Source organism: Aspergillus chevalieri, chromosome 8 (genome assembly GCF_016861735.1).
Source record: "Aspergillus chevalieri M1 DNA, chromosome 8, nearly complete sequence".
NCBI lineage: Eukaryota > Fungi > Ascomycota > Eurotiomycetes > Eurotiales > Aspergillaceae > Aspergillus > Aspergillus chevalieri.
The window spans coordinates 375685-389909 of NC_057369.1; the positions used below are offsets into that span (position 1 = coordinate 375685).

General features: G+C 51.1%; 7 protein-coding genes and 1 non-coding gene across 8 annotated transcripts; 4 read left to right on the forward strand and 4 right to left on the reverse strand.

Annotated features, from left to right (window-relative positions):
- Positions 1–93: 93 nt before the first annotated feature.
- ACHE_80125A (putative secondary metabolism biosynthetic enzyme) lies at positions 94–1062 on the reverse strand (the record flags this gene model as incomplete). Its single annotated transcript, XM_043283461.1, has 1 exon — positions 94–1062. One exon carries the CDS (start codon positions 1060–1062, stop codon positions 94–96), a length of 969 nt encoding a protein of 322 aa, XP_043140738.1.
- A 273-nt stretch (positions 1063–1335) lies between these two features.
- Positions 1336–2076, reverse strand: ACHE_80126A (uncharacterized protein; the record flags this gene model as incomplete). The annotated part of the gene is made up of 1 exon (XM_043283462.1): positions 1336–2076. One exon carries the CDS (start codon positions 2074–2076, stop codon positions 1336–1338), a length of 741 nt encoding a protein of 246 aa, XP_043140739.1.
- A 444-nt stretch (positions 2077–2520) lies between these two features.
- Positions 2521–4994, reverse strand: ACHE_80127A (uncharacterized protein; the record flags this gene model as incomplete). Its single annotated transcript, XM_043283463.1, has 3 exons — positions 2521–3954; positions 4017–4779; positions 4846–4994. The coding sequence occupies 3 exons, from the start codon at positions 4992–4994 to the stop codon at positions 2521–2523; spliced, it is 2346 nt and encodes a 781-aa protein (XP_043140740.1).
- A 1605-nt stretch (positions 4995–6599) lies between these two features.
- ACHE_80128S (putative secondary metabolism biosynthetic enzyme) lies at positions 6600–6967 on the forward strand (the record flags this gene model as incomplete). The annotated part of the gene is made up of 2 exons (XM_043283465.1): positions 6600–6654; positions 6717–6967. The coding sequence occupies 2 exons, from the start codon at positions 6600–6602 to the stop codon at positions 6965–6967; spliced, it is 306 nt and encodes a 101-aa protein (XP_043140741.1).
- Positions 6968–7052: 85 nt separating this feature from the next.
- On the forward strand, positions 7053–7669 carry ACHE_80129S (uncharacterized protein; the record flags this gene model as incomplete). Its single annotated transcript, XM_043283466.1, has 2 exons — positions 7053–7224; positions 7296–7669. 2 exons carry the CDS (start codon positions 7053–7055, stop codon positions 7667–7669), a joined length of 546 nt encoding a protein of 181 aa, XP_043140742.1.
- Positions 7670–9203: 1534 nt separating this feature from the next.
- Positions 9204–9512, reverse strand: ACHE_80130A (uncharacterized protein; the record flags this gene model as incomplete). The annotated part of the gene is made up of 2 exons (XM_043283467.1): positions 9204–9441; positions 9505–9512. 2 exons carry the CDS (start codon positions 9510–9512, stop codon positions 9204–9206), a joined length of 246 nt encoding a protein of 81 aa, XP_043140743.1.
- Positions 9513–9907: 395 nt separating this feature from the next.
- On the forward strand, positions 9908–10770 carry ACHE_80131S (putative secondary metabolism biosynthetic enzyme; the record flags this gene model as incomplete). Its single annotated transcript, XM_043283468.1, has 2 exons — positions 9908–10374; positions 10530–10770. 2 exons carry the CDS (start codon positions 9908–9910, stop codon positions 10768–10770), a joined length of 708 nt encoding a protein of 235 aa, XP_043140744.1.
- A 2536-nt stretch (positions 10771–13306) lies between these two features.
- On the forward strand, positions 13307–13401 carry ACHE_t80002S. Its single transcript has one exon. It is a non-coding gene; the product is annotated as a tRNA-Ala (tRNA).
- The last annotated feature ends 824 nt before the right edge of the window (positions 13402–14225 follow it).

Consider the following 14225-nt stretch of genomic DNA (forward strand, 5'->3'; position numbering starts at 1 on the left):
TGTCTATGAATAGAGGGTGAAAAAAAAAAAAAAAAACAATCACTTGGTTGGATGGCTCTCCCACGGGGGATCTTCTTTCTCTCTGACTCAAAGCTACAGATTCTGCATGATTGTAGAGTCAATGCCCTCCAGGATGGTAGTGAGCTCTGTCCAGAGCTTCTGCTGTGCCGTCTTTCCCTCTGGGCTGCGCACAAAGCCGGACAAGGCGCCATCATCGACTTTGCCATCGGTCATGTACTTGGCGTGGCTCTCAGCGCCGGCAGATGCTCCGGCCAACAACGTTCGGCTTCCCACCTCCGTGGAGCGAGCAACCAGCTGTTTGAACACCCAGAAGCCCCAGCCAAATTCCCGAGCGAGACCTGAATGACACAGGCCTGGATTGACCATGTTCACCACGACCTGCGGCTCGGCATCCGACGTCCGGTCCGCCATCTCCCGAAGGATCAGAATCTCCATCAGTTTGGAGCTGGCGTATCGGTTGCCCATGTCCGCCGTCGACCAGTCATCGAGCCTTTCGAACGTGTTTGCCGCCTTGTACTCGGGAAACGGGGTCCACGCATGAGTCTCACTGACCACAAATGTCAGCCGCGGACAGGGAGCGTCCGGGTGCTTCGTGGCAGACTCTCGTAACTTGGGGAGCAGCAGCAAGGCAAGAAGGATGGTGCTTGTTACGTTCACAGTGATGGTCCGTTCATGGCCCTCGGCCAGGCTGAAGGTGGTGGTCGCAAGAGCAGCATTCGAGACTAGGACGTCGAGCCGAGGTAACTGGGCAGCAGCTTTGCGAGCGAATGCTTGGACAGAGGCATAGGAGGCGAGGTCTAACTCCCAGACCTCACACACTCCGGCTCTGTCAGTTGATAATTCCAGTTTTCGCTTTGCCTCCTCCCCTGCGACCACATTTCTGACGGCTAGGATCACCGTCGCCGCCTGGAGTCGGATAAAGTGCCGAGCAGCTTCGAAGCCCAGGCCGACATTGGCTCCTGTCACGATTACAGTCTGGCCCAGAAACGACTGCGTTGGGTAGCTCGGTGTGACGAGGAACTGGGAGTAGTAAAAGCCCATCGTGGAATAGAGACGATTTGATTTGATTGATAGACAGGAAGGGAAGGAAGAGCTGATTGTAGTAGTAGTGTTGTTTCTACCAATGACACAAAATATTTTCTCTCTTTATACTACTATTCTTGATCTAATCTGTCGAGCTGAGAGTGGCTGTCGGGGCTCGGAATCCGAGGTCAATTTAATTCCAATATTTTTCAAGGAATACAGGAATACAGTCCAGAATACTCGTTGCCATCACCATTCGTGCAATGATTCTCTCCCCCATCTAATCAATCCTCACTCCCCTTGTTCCTCAGCCTCATCATCATCATCAGGCCTAGCTACAGCATTCAGCAGAAACGAAACCAGTAATCCAACCTGTATACCAAAGCCGGCCGCCCCTAGCCAAAATCCTAGAGCCCCATTCCACGCGACTGCCCCCTGGTGTACGCAATGGACCCCCAAAGCGGGATAAAGGGTCAAAGTGAGTCCTGAAGTCGTATAGGCCAGCCAGTGGGGAAATAACGGCTTGGAGCGGGCGTCGGATAGAATGGCCCAGGATATAGCCAGATCCTGCGCCACGAAGGGGGGGAACAACAACGAGAAGCAGAACCAGGATAGGTCACTCAGAAGCTGCGTGAGCACTGGGTCCCTCTCCAGGCGGTAGACCGTGGCCGCAAAGAAGATGGCCGGCAGCATCATTGACACACCCCCGAGCGAGCCGCCCGCCATTTGGGCCCACAGGAGCGTCGGATTGAGGTTGGGGATTCGGGCCAGTTGGCGGTTGACTCCTGCGCAGAAGATGGGCCAGAAGATACCGCTCAGAAGCATAATCGTCGCGCCGGCTTTCATCCCGGCCTCGTTTTGTCGGTAATGATTGGCGGTGTCTTCCGGGGAGAGAGAGGGGCTGATCGGGGGCAGCATGAGGCTGGCTGGTAAGAAGAGAACAAAGCAGAGCTGGGCCATGGGACCACAGAAGATGGAAAAGCGATTAATGGTCCTTTCGGAAGCCCGATGTTTCATGTTGATAATCATCATGATGGGAGTCTGCTTTCTCTTCCCCCACAGGGATCTAAAAATAAGGAAAGTGGAGGTTCGATGTCAGAAAGGAAAGAAAGAAAAAACCAAGTTGAAAAAGGGGGTGAACATCAGGCCTGGTATATAGCCTGAATGGTAGGTGAACCGCTGCCTCGTCCGTCATGACCCCCCCATGCCATTTGCTCGGGGTTCGGTTTCCGGATGAATTTCTGTTTTACTCGGGGACCTAGGGGCGAGAAGAGGTCGATTGAGGCCAAGAAACTAACTACCAAAGTCATCAGTGGGCAAGATAGGAACGAGAGTAGAAGCAAAAGGATGAGGATCCCAATTAGTCAACAGAAAAACATAATTTCATTAGGAAACATTTCTAGTACAATCTAAGCCTTTCTTTCTAGTCTTGGCAGGATAATTTGCACCCCTTAGCTATATTTTGTAGATTGCTTTTCAAACGGGCTCTCTGTTGGGGTCTATGTCCGGTAAGCAAAAGTCGAGATCCACGTCTGGAACTGGATTCACTTGTTCTGGGAGCAGTACTCTCGCTCCAAGGTCCCCCTGCAGATTATGGTAGTAGTTTCCCGGGTTGGACAACGTACTTTGTTGCCGCCAGAAACTGTCTCGCAGAGCATCCGGGACCTGCATCCATGCCAGCTGTTGGAGCGCATCGTGTACCGGCACGGTTCCTCCTGGCTGAAGGTCCCGCATGTTAGGGAACTGCGAGAGGGAAGTCGCTGTTGTCATCGTTGCATCCGTCGCAGCATTGGCTCCAACGTGGGACGGCAGAAGAAGCTGGTGTGGGAGAATTCCATCTGGAGCACTATAAAGAGTAGTGCTGGGTTCCCAGGGGTACGCACTCAATTCAGGTGTAGGCGGCCCTTGCGTGCTTGCAATGCTGCTATGGCTCGACGAATCTTGGCCGCTGTTGGGGAAGAGGATCTCGGTGTCGTGATCTAAGGGGCACCGCTGGCGGACGGCGTCGAGCACAAGCCGGAACACGCGACCCATCTTGTGGATATGATTGTTGGCAGGTCTCCTGGCACCCAAATCAGAGAAGAGGAGAGAAACTCTGTGCAAAAGCTCGAGATCTGTGTCGCGGGAGAGTGCACGCATGTTGGCCAGTCCGGTGGCCAACAGAAAGAAGACCGCGATGGGAAATTGCTCCACTAGCTGGGTGGCAAGAAACGGAAGATCAGTGAACTTTGTCAAGCCCATCTGCGAATAGAGCGTGGCACTGCTGTCGTTGGATTCGGCGCCGACGACGGGATATGTATCAGTAGGAGCCAACTTCTCAGCAGTGCATGGAGTGCAGGCTGCGCAAACCAGGAGCAGGATTCCGCACGCCACCCTAGCGTCCACAATAGCATCTGCGAGGTATTTTGAGCTAAAACAGTGGGAGAGGACGGCAATGCGGGTTGCCAAGAAGCCCTGGAGGAGATCCACGGAGGTGAAATCACCAAGAACAGCGGCGGTGAAGATGTGGTGGTCTATAGCCCACTGTTCCAAACGCTCAAGGCTCTGCGGCACCAACCGCTGGAGCTCTGACTTGGATGAATTCTTCTCATAAAGAGCTTGGAGAAAGGTATCCTGGATCAGTGTCAGTTGGATGCGAGGGTCGGCTTTCGCAGCCTCCGTCAGTTCACACCGAGGGACACAGTCCAGCGAATGGAGCCAGCAGGTTGAGCCTCTCGTCAGGCCAAATCCAATGTCCTGCATGTAAAGACAGCGGAACAGCTGGACTCGCTCCTGAACATCTTCGGCGGAGAGGCCCACTTGCTCGCGACTGGGGAGTCGATGGAGGCCCATCGTCCTTGCTAGCATACAAACCAGCGCATGGATGGTTTCGGCCAGATGCAATGGATAGTACTGTTGGGCGAGATTCCCCTGTACCTCTTCGAGTTAGTACCCTGAATCTAATTGATAAATAGAAAATAGGATTTCCTTACCAGCAGGGTCAAGGTCTGCACGTTTATCAATTGAGGAGCCATCAATATTCCAGGATCCGCCACCGCAGCATGCACAGCAAGTAGGCCCGAGGGACCTGGACAGAGCTCCTGCGACATCACCGTTGCTTCCGGGCCGAGCACCAGGAGGGTGAGCGCATGAAGACAAATGGTCCAAGCCTCGTCGCCGGCCATCAGAGGCCGTGCATAGAGCTCTTCGACTTTCGTCCGGAATCGCGATGGGACAAAGATATTGGTGGCATAGTGGCAGTGCTGAAAGAACTGTGACTGGACGACCATAAACAGCTGCTTTGGTGGTAGTTGCATAGCCGTCATCTGGGTTAGTCTTGCGGCTGACATGGACTCTTCACTCCCCGCTTCTGAGCACAGGAGGTTGAGGTGTTGCTCCATGCCTTCTTGCACGGGATGGTTGGTCGTATCCCCATTTGACTCGAGAAGGGTCCGTCGGAAACGATCACAGAGGGCCAACAGTGTTCCCGGTCCATCATACCGATCATTGTGATAGAGATGGGTGGGAGTGATGAAATCATGGGAACTGTCCCCCTCCGCCTTGTCATCTTCAGTCTGCTTGGGATGCCTCACCGTGCATGGGACATCTCCCGCCAGCGCATTCCCTGGAGATGCCTGTGGATATGAATTTGAATGCGAATTTGAATGGTGATGCGACTTGGCCGTCGAAAGGATATGAGCCATCCCGTGTTCAATGACGCTCAACTGGTTCTGCATTTGCGAGACGCTATTGCATCTGCTGTAGGTTAGTTCCCCCGGCCCGTTGCATTCATTCTCCGATGTTCGATGAGACTGGACATACAATACCTTGACGTGGTTGACCCGTTTCCCTGGGGTGGAGTAGTCGCATTCCACCCCATCTCGCTCACAATTGGCGCATCCATTCTTTTCACGTCCACAGCGGATTTTGCGCTCTCGACAGCGGGCACATGCTGCATCAGAGGTGGCCATGGTGGGCGTCTTTCCCATCTGGTTTCCCCCTTTTTCTCTTCTCTGTTTGATGCGGAGTTTATTCTGCGAAAAACGACGATTATAATGCATAGAACACTGGAGCCTCAGGCCTTTTAAGATCGCCATTGCAGACATATATCAACACGAGCGAGGCTGAGCTGTCCGCTCTGCCTCCCAGTCCTGCAGGTAACTAACCCGTGTCGGCACCCCTGCTTATCGACCAGTTGGTGGCCTTAGTCTGGGATACGAGTCCTCGTTGGCTGCTGATGCCTGCGAAGCAGGGATCCGAATCCGTTTTGAGTCAGCCTTGCTACTTAGTCAAGTGGGGATCATCATTTCGAATGGAAGCTTCGGATCTTTCGCGGAAGACCGTTTATCTTAGTAAATAACTAATTCATTACAAGTCAAGCTGTCCTTCCTTTCTTCCATATTGACCGACGCACCCCGTACTGCATGGGAAGCAGAACGGCAATATCAATATCAAACCCTCGATGGTTCCACTCCATGGGTAACCCGAATCCGCCTTCAATCGGCTCGCCTCCGCCCGCGCGGCCCTAGCAGTCCATCTCCTCCCGGTCCCTCATTGGAACAGGCACAAACCGCTTCCAACGCCCAAACCCGATTCGGGACGGTGAGGGCGGAACCCGCAACCTTGGAAGCTTCCCAGGCGGGGGCTCCCAGCGGTTAGGCAAGGCCACCAGCCCCTGCGCGAGGGACCGGGCGCTTTCTGCTGAATTAATTATAAATTATACGGAGTATGGCACCTGGCACCATCTTCCAACCAAAAGCAGCCCCCCAAAATTTTACTTCTGGATTGCATTTGGGATCTTGGGGCTGACCTCATGCTTGCAGCTGGTGGCCCTGTTATATCAAAACAGGCTGTTTGGAGGCTACAGTGCTCCTAGGGCTCTTGTATAATTCACCTTCAGAAAATTAAAGAAGAATGGCATTACAATAGCAGCAGCACAGATCCACCTTCTCTTGCCTCAGCCAGTGCAGGTTGAAGCTGGGCAGTATATCAATCTCTGGATACCTTTGGTTGGTCTCTGGTCATGAACACAGACACACCCATGCGTTGAACCTGCATTGATGGGCTTTGTCTTGTGGGTCTGCCGCAGGAGACGGGTATGCTTATGTTTGAGTGGGTATTCTTTTGATTGGAAAACAAAGAGATATAAAAAAAAGGGCCAACAAGTTCGTGTCTCTGGTTCCAGCACCGGGGCTTCTCATCCCAGCCTAGCCTGGTGGAGCGCAGCGTCAAATAGATTACTAGATTTGAGCGATGGATTAGCGGACTATCGGCAAAGTCCGAGCCTGACCGAAAGCGTCTGTGCTAGTATTAATCGTTATCTATGTATGTACTTTGTATAATTTGTCGTTTCACTGATCACAAATTTGTAGCTGCGGCACCAGCGCTACAGGAGGATAACCCCTCCCTTGAAGCTCTTGATTACTCGAAGGCGGTGCGTTAAGTCACGCCTAGTCCTAATAACTATCTAAAAAGCAAAAGATTCCCGAATGCTGATGAAGATAATACAATTTTCCTTTCCTAACATTACGCCACTTTGAACTAAACCTACAGTCAAAAAGACGATTTCGCCTGTAATGGATGGATCAAACAAAAATCCATACCAGCAGCCAGCAGATGCGGTTTGGTTCGGTCAGTGCAGTTATATAGTATATATTAGAAAGGCATCATACAATTTCTAACTCCCAGCATAGTCACCGGATGCTCCTCAGGCATTGGCCAATCTCTGGCCCAGCTCATCGCCAAATATCCCAACCGTATCGTGGCGACTGCACGCAATCCGGCCACTCTGTCCGCCATCCCAGATGGTGCCAATATCCTGAAATTGGCATTGGATGTCACCTCAGTTTCATCAATTGAGGCTGCACTGAGCCAGACCCTGACTAAGTTCGGTCGCATTGACATCCTCGTCAACAACGCTGGCTACACTCTGGTGAGATACTGAAGCAGCAGAGGACAGGGAGTCGCACGCGCTTTTCGAAACAAACTTTTGGGGAATGGTGAATATAACCAAGCGTGTCCTCGGAATTATGAGGGACCAGAACCCCAAAGGGGGCGGGCAACAAGGGGGTGTGGTTTTCAACATTAGTTCCATGGGTGGTTTTATCGGCCTCCCTGGTAGCGCGTTCTACCATGCTAGCAAGTTTGCTATGGAGGGATGGACGGAAGCCATTGCAAAGGAATTGCCCACTGAGTGGAATAGTATGTTGAGCCCCTTGAGTCCTGTTTGTTTCCATCCGGCTAGTTTGCTAATACAACAACTACTAATGTAGTCCACCTATGTAATATTGAACCCGGTGGCGTCAGAACAAACTACGCAACCACATCCCTGAAAACTATGACCAGGGGTAGACACCCGGCCTATGCGGACCCAAAGTATCCCACCAATGCTTTACTGGGCTATATGAGCAAGGAGGAAAACCGTCGCTCATGGGCAGAGCCAGACGCAATTGCAACCGCTATCTATTTGCTTGTTAGCCGCGGGCAGCGGATTCCTATTCGCGTGCCCTTAGGAGCTGATGCCTATGGCATGATTACTATGGATCTCGAGGGAATAAAAAGGAACTTGGATGAGTTTAAAAATATCAGTCTCAGCGTGGGAGAGGCAAAGCAGCTGGATTCCATTAGCTTTCTACAGAAAGCCTAGGGGAAGGGCGCGTGATAGGAAGATAGATTCCTTTTCTCTTTTCCCCCCAGATTTGATATCATTATTTACTGGTCTAAGCTTGTGAAATAATTCCCTTTAGTTAACCATTCCCCCTTCTTTACAGAGTAGTATATGACTAGACCTGGAAAACAACTCTGTCAGCATGAATCAAATTTTTGAATTCCGCTACCACGAAGAGCCGGATCAGCTTAGAATTTGTTCAATTACACCTAACTTCGCTAGCTACCAGAACATACCAAATTTATTGGGATTTCCAGTCGCGATGGTGGGATGTGAACAAACCACTCCTCGGGCAACGGTAACGGCGGCTCCAGAAGACCGCGTAACCTCCTTGCCAACAGGGACAAACTAAGAACTGGCGTCCAAAGGATACGCTAGTATATGAACTATCAAACAAATCGTCTGGTACAACGAGCTATTCGGTTTCTTCCGAGAGGTGGAGAACTTCGCAAAAGACCTCTACCATATACGCTCGATACGTAGTTACTTTCGACCCTGAATAAGCCATAATTCCACCTCTACTACTCCGTAGTTAATAGGTCTATGCTGAAAGCTTAGCCTACACGTCAAGGCGTAAAACGAGGACCTGTGAATTCCCTCGCAGTCTCCGATAGCGGTTGCGGGGCAGGGCCTCCACAAGCACAGCGCCTAGGGCAGGGCGGTGATTCGCTGAATCACTATACTGGGAACAGGCCGGAACCCCCGGAAAGACGGGAGATGGCCCGACCACAGGGATAAGGACTTACGCCAATCCCTACTAACTGCAGGATCGTGGGCGTGGCAGTGTAAACATACAGATAACTAGAACCGTGGCGCAGTGGGTTTTAGCGTCAAAGTATAAGACAATATCCTACGTCCATTCATGCTGTTCCTGTAATGCCTGACCAAGTCAGCATCTACATCTGAAGTGTCCCCACCTTCCGGGCCGTTCCAGACCGATCACCAACTACGAAACTGCTATTAGCCATCAAATATAACTATAGAGATCATTGCGAAGTAGGCTGACCGTGGGATGGGAATTCGGGATACTCAGAGGGGTCTTATCTAGCTAGACCTGGAGCCGGATTTCTGGCCCATGGCGCGGCCCACGAGGCCCATGGACGGGCCGAGGGTCAGGTCGACAAAATGTCTATTTGGCTCTCAAGTTGCATAGAACTAATACATAACTTACTAAATTAGCTTGATAAAATACTATCGTTTTGCATACCATCTCTTAACTATGTTGTTAATACCAAACTTTACTATTTAGGTTGATCTGAAAGTCCATAAGCCATTTAAACCGACCCATGCCTTAGCACCAGACTTCCTGCCAGAAATCAACGACAAAATCACCACCTTCCCGCAAAACCTCATAAAATATCTCATTTTCGCCAATTTTCCCAAGAATGGAAACAACATAAATTACAGCGAGCGTCCTCAAAGGACCTCTGCCTCGGGCACGACAGCGTGTATTGGCGTATATAAACCGAACAAATTCAAAAACTGCCATTGCCATGGAATAGCTTGAATTGCTTCAGTGTCCGTTCAAGGTCACTGAGTTGGTCTGAACTTCAACACCCGTGGCACGCTTCTGCTCATCGAAGATGATCCGCTTAGCCAGGGTCTGTGGATAGATCTTGATGTTGGAGTTCCGTGAGGCGAGTTGCAAGAATGGAGTTTCGGAGGAGCTGCGAGTAGCAGTCTCAGGATCAATCGCAGCGGTGATAGTGGCATAGCCTAGGAGCGTTCCGCTGTTCAATAACAACGCGCATCTATTTCCAGAAACCAACTGTACTCGGTCAGCAACTCATCCCACACTCGGTATTTACGCAGACCTGTCCATGGCATGTGTGCGAAACATTACGGAGTACGCCTGTAAACACAGGGATCTTTCTGTAATAGGAAAATCTTGAGGGGAAGACGCTATCCTGACTCGAAAAAAAAAGTACATGCATACCGGAGTCAATCAACGCTATGGGTCCGGGTACTTGTCAATGCGACATGTGCTCGTTATTTGCCAATCGGACTGACCGACAGGCTTTGTCCATTGCGAATTACGCGGGTTCGATACTCCATACGGAGTACAAACGAAGGAGAGGACTCCTGTAGATAAGTTACGCGGGTCCCAGACTCCGTCACTTAAATACCAACGAACAGCCACGGTTCACCAACACTGCTTACGCAGTCCGCTTCCCAAAGAGTCACGCACTATTTTCCTAGCTCGAATTCAACCGCATCATGTCCCGCATCTGGCTCATCACCGGCGCCTCCTCGGGATTTGGCCTCGAGTTGGCCCGCGCTGCTGCCCGCCAAGGTGATCGTGTTCTGGCTGCCTCACGAACCCCCGAGAAGCTCAATGCACTGGTCTCGTCAGACAAGGTGAAGCCAGTCTACCTCGACCACAACCAGCCGCTCTCTCAAATCCAGTCCGCTGTCAGGGACATACTTGCCGTCCATGGCACGGTCGACATCGTCGTCAACAATGCTGCATACGTCCAGACCGGTATGCTCGAGGAGGTCTCCCCGGAAGACACTTTACGCCAGTTCCAGGCCAACACCCTCGGTCCCCTGAACCTCTACCGTGCGCTGCTCCCTCATCTCCGTGATAAAGGCTCGGGTACTTTGGTCACGATTGGCTCCATGGCTGCCTGGTACCCCATGTCTGGTTGCAACCTGTACAATGCCTCCAAGGCGGCCTTGCGCTGGTTAGCCATTGGATTAGCTGGGGAGGTGTCTCAGTTTGGCATCAACACTGCTTGGTGGAACCGGGCTTTTTTCGAACCGAATTGTTGAACCCATCCGCCAATATCTCCGGTACGAGCCAGAGCAGCCGCCTCACGGCATACAGCCAACTCAACAGTACCACCGATGCCAACTTTGCTGCGTTCCATGGTGCTCAGCTCGGTGACCCGGTCAAGGGAGCTCAGATCATCTATGATGTGGTCACGTCCTCCGGAGCTGCAGCGGGGAGGAAGTTGCCGGAGTTGCTTCCTCTGGGAAGTGATGCCAGCGAGGAGATCTCGAAGTCTGCATCCGGGACATTGGCATCTGTGGAGGAATTTAAAACCATCAGCGCATTGAGTGACATTCCCAAAGCGTAAATATGATTGACCGCTTATTGTACGTACTCTACATTTTAGAGTGAACATGAAATCCATGATCAATTTTCAGAGGATGTACAGCATGAGCCAACATACTTTTGAGGTGATAAAAAAGTAAATGGGAAATTTCTTGTTCGTGTAGGTTATATCAAATAGACTAACCTTTTTTTAGGGGGAGAGCTTTAATGAGACCACAACAAAGGCTGCAGCCAGTCAGAAATCCCCAGACGAGATACACAATGGATATCAGTCTCTTCTGATTTCTGAACATCGACCCTTACCTTGACTCTCCCAGGCTGAGCTGCGTCCCGACTAGTCGAGTAAAGGTACTTTCATCAACGTCAGGCCAATCAACGCATCGAAGTTTTGCTTCGATCATGTCACCAGCCAAGAGGGTTTGCAGAGTTGGTGACAGACAGAGGACCACAATACACGGTGATTTTTTTTTTCTCTCTGGACCAACTTGGAATGTGAACAACAAGGAGGATATATATCTATAATTATAAGCCTAAGTAATTAGTATCAGTAGCTTTTACTTACCTACCAAAAACCCCTTCCATTTTGAATAAGAATTAACAAATCATTCTTGTTGCCCAGAGCACATCCAGTAGCGAAAGATGTTGTGAAATCAGGTATGAATATCCCAGATGAACTAGATAGTCAACTGTATTCTTTTATGTTTCTCTATTTCATGCTTATTGTTTGCACCTTACATGTACACGTCACAAGAATCAATACGTGTTGAGCCTTTAGTGGTTATTAGACAAAGGAGACACGCCAGAGGTTCGACACGTGTTGAAACAGCCAGGACTCCAGATACTTACAGACCAACAAAAAAGATCCTTCAATAAACAAATTATAAGAATAGTTCTACCTGAATGCTTATGGGGCCCCGGACCTAGAACAATGGGACTGAAGATGTCTCAACATGCACATGAAAATGGATTTTGGAATGGAAGTGTGTGTGATTGGTTGGGTGGCCTCTCGAGCGACCGATAGTAGTAGTAGTGTGTGTGTGTGTTTCATTTTACGTCGAGGATCGGGTATTTCCACGCTTCCTTGGAGGCGGAAGCGGGGAATCCCTGGTCCCGATGCGGGACATACGACGGGCAGATCGGAACTGCCTATCACCTAGCTAAACTACACCATTGAACAGATAGACCCGCTGCTGACAAGCCCCTGGGATGGAAACACAATCCCCAAAGAGCAGCCAACTGCAATCAATAGGGCACAGGCCAAGGAGAATTTCCATAGGTGGCTTACTTCTATTCCACCACGATCGATGGTCGTCTATACAGATGGATCAAAAGGAAAAGACAGTAACGCTGCAGGAGCCGGCTGGGTGGGCTACTGGGGTGCCTGCAAAACCAAGATCTTCAGCGGACACAGGAAACTCCCCAACCATGAGGTCTTTGACGCAGAGGCCAGAGGGGCCCTGCTTGGACTGCTGATGGCTCTTAAGGACCCCAATGCACAGCACTCCACAAACCTATACATCTGTTTGGACAACCTGGAAGCAGTACAACAACTCCAATCCCGGGGCCACCCCACAGGATCGAGCCAATCGGTCTTTAAACAGTTTCAAGAAGCCGCCCGGACATGGCCATTCTACCTGAGAGCACCAAACACACAGCCAGACAGGGTGCAGGTGAAATGGGTACCTGGACACTCAGGCATCAAAGGAAATGAAGAAGCAGATAAGGAGGCCAAGAAGGGCTGCCAGGCTCGCCCAGGTCTCCCCCTACCACCTGCCTCAATAGCAGCCGCCAAGCGGGCAGCCCGGACAGTGCACTGGCAATGCTTTGCACAATTCTGGGCAGAGAAGGCCCCTGAACACTATAAGGCCCTTGGCATAGCCATAGAGAAACGGCCACCAGAGCTCCAGCTCCCCCGAGCAGCTCTGGGTCACCTCCTTGCTGCCAGGAGCGGTCACGGTGATTTTGCTGAGTACCATGAGCGCTTCAAACATGACAATGCCCTGTTGACATGCTCATGTGGCCGCAGAAAGGAGCCCTCCCACTTCTATTTCTGCCGTGACGGTCGCAAAGCAGCAGCACATCCATGGGGCCAACAACCAGTAGCGGACATCCTCACCAAAAAGGCCGGATTTACTGCATATGCGGATTGGCTGGGTAAATCACAATTCTATACAGCCATCTGTAAACGCCATTAGGATGCTGAGTGCATCAAACCTGGGAACCTCTAGGCTTACCTCTGGCTCCCTCCCCCTCCTCCCTCCTATTCTCTTTCTCCTCCATTTTCCTTTGTTCATCCCCCCCTTTTTTCTGGTTTCCTTCCCTTGATTTCCTTAAGGAAACCCCAAGACGCCCAATTCGCTGTCTAACAGTTGCGAAAACCCAAGCAGCCCCCCGCGCGGGGGGCTACCTGTATTTAGATGATAGATGGTAGTTTAGCTAGAGAACAGGCAGTTCCGATCTGCCCGTCGTATGTCCCGCTCCGGGACCAGAGCCTCACCGCCTCGGCGGTAGGACTCGCCCCCCGACGTTAAATAGTACACACACACACACACACACATTGGCCAGTGGCTTAGTGGTATAGACACTAAGCCTGGCTAGACTGCTGGTGCAGACATCACTCAGCAGTTTGTGGGTTCGAATCCCGCCTGGCCCTTGAACCACAAATCTTGTCTATACCAAGTATCTATCTCTCGCAGGTTTTTCCCCCGATCCTGGGCGGGGTTATCTTTTCCCTACGAAACAACAGGTAAATGCCGGATAGATCCCCTATAACTCAACACTATCGCCAACCCAGGTGGTATTGACTTGACTAAAAGTATCCTCCCGCGCGGGAGGTGCTTCATGTATAATAGAAGGTAGCTTAGCTAGATGCCAGGCAGTTCCGATCTGCCCGTCGTATGTCCCGAACCGGGACCAGGATCTTTCCGTGGAAAAATCCGACCCTCGACGTTAAATAGAAACACACACACACACACACACACACACACACACACACACACCTAGCTAAACTACCATCTATCATCTAAATACAGGTAGCCCCCCACGCGGGGGGCTGCTTGGGTTTTTATGACTGTTGAACAGCAAACTGCGCATCTTGGGGTTTTCTTGAAGAGGAAACCGAGGGGATGAAACAGAGAAGAAGAGGATGAAAAAAAAAGAAGAATGGAGGAGAAAGAGGGAGGGGGGGAGGAGGAATGGAGGAGGGAGCCAGAGGTAAGCCTATTGGTTCCCAGCTTTGATGTGTTTAGCGGCCTAATGGCGTTTGCAGATGGTTGTAAAGAAACGTGATTTTCCCAGCCAATCCGCATATGCAGTGAATCCTGTCTTTTTGGTGAGGATGTCTGCTACTGTTTGTTGGCCCCATGGATGTGCTACTGCTTTGCGACCCTCCCGGCAGAAATAGAAGTGGGAGGGCTCCTTTCTGCGGCCACATGAGCATGTCAGCAAGGCATCATCATGTTTGAAGCGCTCATGGTA